General features: G+C 32.3%; 1 protein-coding gene across 1 annotated transcript; it reads right to left on the bottom strand.

Annotated features, from left to right (window-relative positions):
• Positions 1-1,761: 1,761 nt before the first annotated feature.
• Positions 1,762-9,558, bottom strand: Pex2 (peroxisomal biogenesis factor 2). The gene is made up of 5 exons (XM_085952219.1): positions 9,407-9,558; positions 8,994-9,071; positions 7,270-7,695; positions 6,451-6,678; positions 1,762-2,851 (listed from the first exon to the last, which is right to left on the bottom strand). Exons 1-5 carry the CDS (start codon positions 9,440-9,442, stop codon positions 2,768-2,770), a joined length of 852 nt encoding a protein of 283 aa, XP_085808345.1. The 5' UTR covers positions 9,443-9,558; the 3' UTR covers positions 1,762-2,767.
• Positions 9,559-10,038: the final 480 nt, after the last annotated feature.

Here is a 10,038-nt window from a genome sequence, read left to right as displayed (position 1 = left end):
CTTTTTACTCTACATTAAAGTAGGTAGGTATATGAAGTTTTAATAAATAATATACTAGCAACGTAGGTACCTATCTAATACTGATTATCTCATTTCTGGTGCGTGTTGTCAAATACATAATTATATACCTACCTACATTAATATTTTTTTAGTTCAAATTGACTGTGTCAAATTGTAATTTAATTAAGTAGACTATTTGGCATATTTCACTGACAGAACTATTATTTTCATTTAAATAAATTGATAATAATGTTGTCAATGAAAACGATAAATCCATTTGAATTACCCAAGTACCTTACCGACATCTAATTATTATGCAATAAAACTGACAAATATGAAATTCGGGGACAATAAATAATTGACTTTCTCTCCACTCAACAATCGATTTAAATCTATTAGAAATCATGATTTATATTTTAAACTCTACTACTCTGTCCAATGTTTTGTTAAGTAGGTGCTTGCTAAAAAACAGGGTCGCCAAGTCTGATTGTGTATTTGGCCAGAGATTTTTCTCTTACCAAATATATATTATAAAATATTATAATAGTATATCACCTGAAAGCAACACTGTAAAATATGTGGAAAAGGATGGACACGGAAAATGTTGATTTATATCTATACGTCACGGATTATGGCAGTCTTCTTTTAATTTTATTTATATAACACTAAAAAGAATCATTTTTTTATTCGGGAGAGCGCGAAGCATACGAAAATATGATTATTATGTTATTTATGTATTCGGACGATTTACACATCGTCACGTCAATATACTACAACTAGCTAACTCTGATTTGGTCATAGTTAGGAAAATGAATTTTAAACTTTACATGATTAATATAAATCTAGACTATAATTATTATTTAAAATAAAAATGGAATATTGTGCTTGCCTAATTGGAAATAATTAAATAATGTTCAATTGAATGAAACAATATTGTAGACATATTATTTTATTTATTTAATGCATTTATGGTTTTTTCAAACACAAAATTAATACAGTTCCCATCAACTTCAGACTTACCTAGTTTTATCATTTCATAGAGAAGGAAATGTAGAATCATATTCAAAAGCTATCTCAAAAATAGTGGAAATCAAGTTATCTAGTTGTAAGTAGTATTGAGATGACGAATGTAGCTTTTTTCAATTTGTGTTGCCTGAAGATGTCAAAGGTCAGAAGATTATTCCAAAAGCATAGATACGTTTCGGTACAATAGTCATGAAATATTATGTCCACAGATTAATACAAATACATTAAATTTTATTTATTGCTTGCCTATGGAAATTTCGTTTGAAATGTTAAAAGATCTTTTCATAATTAAATTTTACGTCCCATTTTCCCTGTTCGTTAGTTAGGTTAATTATTATCATTAGAAACAAAAGACTCCACATAAGATTTTCGAAAGCTACTTAGCTAGTAGCTAGGTCTACTTAAAAAGTTTAATATTTTGATTCAAAATTGCCTATCTTCAGAGCAGATGAGTATATAGGTATAACTGCATACCTTTATTTTATATTAATGTGTACAGTCAGTATCATAAGATATACTTACATAGATTTCTTAACTATACTGCAACCATTCTAACAATGCCCATCCCAGGATGACTCTGTCTACAAATATCACATGATAATTATTGGAGACAGGGCAGTACTTCTACAAACCACCATTTTGCCAATAAGTGCTCTCTTATCATCATTGCCATGTAACAATTGATAAGGTCATCATTAAAACTAAGGGAATCAACAATAAAATACATTATTATTTATAAACATATAATTTTATTTATCAACAAAATAAAAATTGTACCTACATTCATCACATTTTTATAAACACATCACCATATTACCATAAACTTTCAAATAACATATTATGTCATATATTATAGTTATATTATCACTTTTGGCAAACCTTTTAGTAAAATTTCAGAATAAAATTTTGACAATAAACAAAATTTGCATGCAATATTTTTTTAGGATGACAATCAAAACTATAATAAAGAAATTACTTTATCCCCTTCTTTCAGCATGTGGCTAGTCCGAGAAGGCACTCAAGTGGCTGGTTTGCTCCGAATGCTGCTCGAAAGTATAACACTGCACATCGTTGTGGCAGAACTGCATGGCCAATCGTACTTCACCATTTATAGCAATCTACACATTGCAGATCTCACTTGACAGGAGGGAAATAGTATTATCTTGTGCTTTCCTTTTGCTACGATCAATGACATTATTAATGGACGACGCACTCAATACAGTAGCTAGCAAGTAAATTCGCATGTATAGGTAGACGTCACGCAATTTCCATTATGCGATATCACGCATCGGGAATTTATAGCAATATGACCTTTATTGTAATGGCGTTAGAGTAGTGTTTCTAATGTCAATGCTCATTTGAGCGAATTCGTTCGAACCAAACCATTCGGCAGACCCAACAAAAAGCATCAGGAATTTATAGCAATATCACCTTTATTGTAATGGCGTTAGAACAGATTATGCCATTCGGCAGACCCGACAATAAAGTGAGTGTCATTTTCTTTTCCAGATGATTCGTCCATATTAATGTCATTGGCTACGATTGATAGGATTGAGGTAAATAAGTTTCTAGCATATAATAATTGAAAAATAACCAGATACACATTATAGAATTCATACAAATAGTTTCATTCACCGATTGTAATAGAAATCAACAAAGTACCTTAACACCAATCCAATTCAAAAGTCCCATTTTATCACGATATAATTTTTATTTTACAAGAGCAAGAAACAAATAATTCTTATCCACACGGTAGTCGCATCACATGTGTTCCAGAAAAGCTACATCTCGGACACTTATAGTTTGAGTTCTCCATTTTATTTGCCTGTAAGATATTAACAAAAATATATATTAGTGAAAAAATAAATATCCCCTCATAATAGATTACATTTTCTATGAACGAAAATATTTCAAAGCTTCTGCTCGCACGTTTTTATAACTCAGCCAATACGTAAATAAAATCTGTTTTACATTTATTTTACATATCCAATTAAAATTGATGACGCAATAATAATATGAATTTTGTTCATTTGTTTTTTTTTTTTTTTTTTTTTTTTTTTAATAATAACCATACCCTTGCTTTTTCGTACAAGGTGGTTGGGTGGGTTAGTTGCATTGATGTGGGGCTAATTAGGTGCCTCCATTTATATCTTTAATTTTCTTTATGGCCAGGATTAAATATTTTGTGTAGTGTTCTTGTGTTGTTCTATTGCTTAGTGCTTCGTGAGGCTTTTGGAGGTCAATTTCGTGATTATGTTGTCTACATCGAGTCCTGAGAGTCCATCGCTCCCTTTCTAGTATAGGGCAGTCGTTGATGACATGCCACACAGTTTGAGATGTTTTGCCGTCACATGGACAACAGTCGTCATCCCTCAATTTAAATCTTTTTAGATAAGCTCGCACCGATCCGTGGCCTGTTAGTATCTGTGTGAGTTCGTGTGATATTTTTAAGTTCCTGGCAAGAGTGATGGCACAGTTTATGTTTGGAATAAATTTCTGCGTTATTGATCCTGTGGCGGATGTTGTGTATCTGTGGTTCCATAGCTCTATGGTATCTTCGTTTAGTTTTTGTTTTGCGTAACTCAGAGGGAAGTGTGTATAGGTTAAAGGTCTTTTGTCTGTTGTGGCTTGTTTGGCGTATTTATCAGCTTCCTCGTTTTCGGCTATCCCTGTGTGACTTCTTATCCAGAAGAATCTGGGGTTTGTTCCTATCATTCGAAGCTGTGTTGACAGTGTTAAAATGTCTCTTACAAGTGGGTGTGTCGAGGATGGGTTTTGGAGAGCTACCAGACTGGATTGGCTATCTGAGAATATGTTTACATAGTCGTGTCTGTGGAACTTTAATCTTTTGAGTGTCCACTCGAGAGATTCTTTGATAGCAAATATTTCTGCTTGGAAAACAGTGCAGTAGCTTTCGAGCTTAAATTTTCGGGGGGTTATTAATGTTCCATCTTCGTAGGCTACAAAAGCTGCCCCTACTTTGTTATCGATTAGACTGCCATCTGTGTAGATCTCCAATCCTGTGATGTGGTATTTTGTTTTAGTGTCTTCGTCGACTGTTCCTATGTGTTCTATATTTTCTAGATGTCTGTTACCAGGATGTGGAAGTTGTGTGTAGTGTATTTTGTTTTCGTATGTTCTGTCTGTAGGTAAGTGTCCGGGAAGTATGTGGCTTGTTTTAACTTGGTATATTCCTGTAAGTTCTTGTATTTTTATGTCTATTGGCGCTATTCCTGCCAGGACTTGTGCTGACGTTAGCGATATTGTGCGATATCCCTTGCAAATTGATATTGCGAAAAGTTTACATCAATACAGATTACTTTAGCATTACGTAATACAGTTTAGTCACATTTCCCAATGGAAATAATGAATGTTGTGTTTCTAGCCATGATGATTAGAGACATCCTACATCAGTGGGTCTATTCTATACTTATCGGCCGCTAAAGTGATAAGTGATAAATATTATCAAACTTAGGGTAGGTCTGTATCAAAGTATTAGCACACTAAGCACAATAAGCTGGTTGTAAGTGTTGCAATAAGTGCTATATTTTAACAGCACCTCTCTTGGCTGTGATAAAATTCTGAGCGAGTTAGACAGTTTTGACTGTTTAGACCAGCGTTTCCCAACCTTTTTTGGCTCGCGTACCACTTGGTAGTACATCACACTTAATTGTACCACGTCGTAAAAATGATTGTATTTCGAGAAATTTGTTATTCTATTTGCATTATAAATTTTATAGGGTGACTATATTTCCCAGAACTCAATTTATTTAAGTTTAAAAAAAAATACCAAAGGTTTTATTTTTTCTGATAAAAATGAGACATTTGAACTTTACATATCACAAAGTTTTTTTTTTTTTAATAAAAGGTGCCGAAGCTCATTTCTTGTCAAAATTCAAAACCGGGACATTTAAAGAAGTTTTTTTTAACAACTAATTTTATTAAAAAAAAAATTACATAGAATTAAATTAAATTATTCGTATAAAAAAAATGAAATGTGCCGCAGGCAATTTTTTTCCAAAAATTACCGATATTAATAGAAAATATATGTATATAAATAGACGTTGCCAAACAGCTGAAATGGAGATGGGCGGGACACATTGCTCGCCGAAAGGACGGCCGCTGGACAAATGCCGTCATCCAGTGGTACTCAAGGGGCACAAAACGGCCACTAGGTCGCCCTAAGGGCCGCTGGATTGACGAACTGGTAAAGTTCGGCGGAAATACGTGGCAGCGAACGACACAGGATCGAGAGAGTTGGAAGAGGCTTGGGGAGGCCTTCATCCAGCAGTGGATTGACCCCGGCTGATGATGATATGTATGTAAAATTAATTAAACACGGTAAATGTAAAAATTCTTCTGATGAAAACGAGACAATTCACACTTTCATTTTTACAAATTTACAGCAACTTTTTTTGTTTTAAATATAATAATATTAATGAAATTGTATTTTAAAATATTATTGTTACCGAAATTTTCTATTTATTATCGAAAATAATAGTTATGAAAGTGTTGCTTAAGATTATAATACATTGTTATCAAGTTATAAGTTTAATTTTTAAACAAATTTTACGAAAATATAAGCACAATAATATAAGCAAAATAAATTTAATGAGATCCTTGTGCTTGTTTAGAAGAACATAATTTTTTGAAATTTGGTTCAAAAGATGTGAGATATACCCTTAAATCTACACCTGCGTCCGATTTGTTTCGATACTTATTTTTTAAAAAAACATATGAAGAAAAAGCTCTTTCTACTAATTCCGTACTAGTGAACGGTAATAAGAATTTGAGAGCTTTTTCAGAAAGTTCTTCGTTATTCGTTATCGATGTTTAACCAAAAATTAATTAGATTGTTTCGTTCGAATTTTACTTGTAAAGTTTTGTCACTTGATAAGTCTATTTTCAACGCACCTGTCACTCGTAAGCCGCGCGCTCAAGTGAATGGAGTACAGCGCCACCATAACAGTGACGGCGACATCTCAAGTTACTGATAGCTAACGCGCTAAATTTAAAAGTGCACTCCAAAAATACGATATTGATTGTTGGATTTTCGATCATCGACTGTACATATTAACAACTGTACTGTATATTATTAATTAAAATTATGAATTATAGAAAAAATACAATAGTTTAAATGTTATTTTTATGACTGATTTTTTTTTACTTTTTATGTCCGCCATTACTGATTATTTTTCGCGTACCACCAGTGGTACACGTACCACAGGTTGGAAATCGCTGGTTTAGACGGATAACTTATTGTAACAATTATAATACCTCAATTCAAATATTTAATAATTACTATCACTTTATCACTTTAGAAAGTCGCCTTGTGTATAGAATAGACCCGCAGAGAGATATTAGCAAAATATGGATTATTTACATTATAGTACCCTATATTAATATTGACAATACTGTTATTACCTGTAAACAATAATGGCAGAAAATATGATCACATCCCATATAATGGGGTAAGATTGGATGACATCCACATTCCGGACATTTTGTTGTATCCTTGATAGTCGGTACGGTATTCGTAAAAGAAGAATATATGGGGGATTGTTTTCTCCGGAATATATTAAAGGACCTCTCTTTAATTAGTTTCCTGACAAAACTTGTATTTAAAATGGGTGCAGCGAATCCTAATAGTTCCTGCAATAATTTAAACATCTTAGAATTAAGAAAAGGTATTGGAAAATCACTTATAAATTACAGTAAATATTAGAGAACATTAACAGTATAAGTCCAAAACAATTTACTCCATCGAAATGGTAATACAATATAATGGTGCAAACTGGATAACCAATAATCTTAATAATCGTGGTCTGCATACTAGAAGAACTTTTGACACGGCACAACTAGTCATGTTTATAAATCGACGATTAAAAATCAAAACACCGCACTATTTGGCCAATCACCAATCAACTAAACATCGATGTAGTGACTTCACGCTTGTCTACCTAACTTATACAATCAAATATATTCCATCTTACTCTAACGCATATTGTTGAGATTCATCCATACCCGATGCGTTCTTACTCGCACATATGCTTTGATTTTGCTCAAGCCTTGATGAAATATGATAATATGCCTTCGCCTGTTATTTATAACATTTAACAGATGTCACTAATATATGTATAATTGGAGCAAACAATGGAAAGGAAAATCCCTAAAATTTAAATATTATAGGTGTCATCTTAGTGAATTATTCCACAAAAAGATTTAACATTGAAAGTAACTTACAATAAAACTATGCCAAAGCAACTCTCTTGTCCATGCATAGTCTGTGAAACGATTTCTAGTGGACTTATCCCTGGTTACTTCCAGATTCAGCAAAAAGTCGATAAGTGCCGGATTTTTTCCGACTTGCAAAAATCTCAAATAGTTCAAGAAGTCTCCGACGACTTGGAATTTTTCTATACTCGAAAGAAAACTTTGGGCCATTTTGTTGGAAGTGAAACTCATAAATGCTCTATCCTTCAGGTATTTGATTACTACCATGTAGCCATAGTACCAGTATAATTTTCCTCTTGATAACAGAGCCTTGTCGTATTTAAGTGAAAGCATCTGCTGTCCAAATGTACTGGCATTTTGACATAGTGAATATTTGAAAATGAATGACTTCAACAATAATTCCAATTCGGGTACAAAGGGGTTCAAAATACCTGGCTGAAACAGAAGACAAAACATTATACCTGTTATTTCTATCGAAGATAGTCTATTGAGATTGTTATTAAGACATCCTGACGTTATGATTGTAACCATAGACATATTATGGTATCACAACCTAAATATTATAAACTTAAATTTGGGTTAATGATGAGTTCATTTACATACTGGAAAGTACTAAATTTTATTTTTCCACCAATTTCATCATAACTTTGCGATTTTCAAGATACCCCATCGTAAAATGGATGTGATGTTTCATGATGCTGTCTATTGTACGGTTAACCTATTTGATAGCACCATTGAGATTATAATGTATTTTTTGTATTCATTCATTCATTATTTAGTTTTTGTAATTATTACACCCACGGTGGCCACGCGACTTAAGCGTTGGACTATAACGCCATGGGTCCCAGGTTCGAATCCTGGGTCTGGCAAGTACACATATTGTTTTTCAATTTGTGTCTGTCAGGGTATGGACCTAATAGGTTGAGCAAGTGGCTGACATCCATTTCTCGTAAAAATAAAATCTGTTAATACAAACCTCTACTCTGTGGAGGCCCATATGATCCTATTAGGATCGGACATGGTCGAAAGAAAGAAATTATTGAATACGTTAGGTTTTGCTGATAATTTGGTTTTATGATCCATTACATAATTATTTTCTATTTCCTATATCATTACTTGTACACCCATTCTTTCTTATGTTACAGTTCTATTACATATTTTATAATTATTTTACATACTGTTTATCATTCTGCATTGGTTTAAAAACTATTTATTTTATGGAAGAGAAGCGCAACGTGGCATGGAAAGTTACATAGAATGGAAACAGCACAAAAGAAATTAATAGATAATGAAACAGAAAAGAATTATACAATGTGATAAATGTCTTCAAACTACTGATAAAATCGCAAAAAAAAACCATGATTGATTTATAATTCCATCGATTATGGTATATTTTTAACCAAAATTATTTCGATAAATATCTTACGATAAAATAATATCGACCACAAATTTTTGATGGCAGGTAAATGCAAGATAGTGCACACAGGCGACAAAATTTCAATACACAATTTTTGACGAAGATTTCTACGACTTATGTTCAAATTAATAAAATATTGATGTGTTTTGATTTATTCATCAAGGTTGACACTGTTTTTATGCTGGGTTCCTGCACTATTACTACCTAATCATTGTACCTTCGTATTTTAACAGTATAAAATAAAATATTTTACATTTAGAATACCTAGTAAAAGTTCTTAAAATTATATTTGAGTCTAGACTTCAAAGGCACTTACCGGAAAATACTTTGATGTCTCCAAAAGTTGACTTTTAAGAATTGCTACGACTTCCTCATCCAGTTGCAATGCATCCAGCTACAAGGTAATGAACATATTATGTTTAAGGTTTCAGTTTTAGATTGCAATGTTATCAAATTATATGTTACGTAATACACTAACTTCAATTTGGCTGGGTAATTGGAGTAAACTCAGATTAAAAAAACGTATGTAGGTACTTTAACCTCATAACACAAATAAGTATTAGAAAAGGTGACCGTCAGGAACTAACACTCTTAATGTCTTATTCGTCAATTTGTATGCAAAGAATTGCATAAACACAAATGTATACAGTCGAAACTAATAATTAATAAAATTGTTGCTTGAACTATGCTTCTTCTAAAGTTTAGTTGTGTTATGAAATATACTCAAACCTGTGTTACACGGGGCACATAATTATTAGATGACATGACAATTTTTCTGTGGAAACGATAAAATATACTAATCTGCGTAACAATGAAAATTGGAAATGCTTGCGTAGTGTCTATATTTTTCAATTAAAGTTCATCTGTCAAGTCATTAGTCAAGCAACAGACAAATAAGTTTGACGTTTATCAATATTATTACCTTTAGCGAAAATTAAGACAATGTTGCTATTAAAATCCAAAAAAGTGATCAAGAATACTTGATTAGCTTTAATACTTTTTTATAATATAAATTATAAAATTAATCACTTCTAAAAAAATACTTAATCCAAGAAACCATAATAATAATAAGGAATACCCAATCTTGTATTATGGTAATAATTATTATTTGTATATTCAAGATTCAAACACATTTTTAGGAACCAAATATTACATACGAAAGTCGAGGACCGCGTGTAAGCAAAATAAGATACGACCAAAAAGATTGGGCGGTGCCCTTTTTGGATTAGACATATTATGAGTCGTATAGTTCCTATATACGATAAGTGCACTTTTGGTCAAAATTGAGATAATGATGACATTTTTTTCTACCGCCAGCGCTCCACAATTTGGTTCAGTTCATCGGTTCCTAAAAGCTATAA

Source organism: Rhyacophila brunnea, unplaced genomic scaffold, assembly GCF_057557595.1.
Source record: "Rhyacophila brunnea isolate RB1 unplaced genomic scaffold, BYU_Rbru_1.0 scaffold_3, whole genome shotgun sequence".
Classification (NCBI taxonomy): Eukaryota; Metazoa; Arthropoda; class Insecta; order Trichoptera; family Rhyacophilidae; genus Rhyacophila; species Rhyacophila brunnea.
The sequence above is the reverse complement of the archived record's forward strand: the minus strand, read 5'-3'. Positions and strand labels throughout refer to the sequence as shown.

Bases quoted from the DNA above. Each gene is read 5' to 3' on its own strand.
- Pex2 (XM_085952219.1), bottom strand. From the start codon at position 9,442: ATGTCATCTAATAATTATGTGCCCCGTGTAACACAG. The intron at 6,679-7,269 runs GTAAGTTACTTT...AAATTATTGCAG, and splicing joins TGCTTTGGCATAGTTTTATT to GAACTATTAGGATTCGCTGC. The intron at 2,852-6,450 runs GTAATAACAGTA...AATATCTTACAG, and splicing joins TCTGCCATTATTGTTTACAG to GCAAATAAAATGGAGAACTC.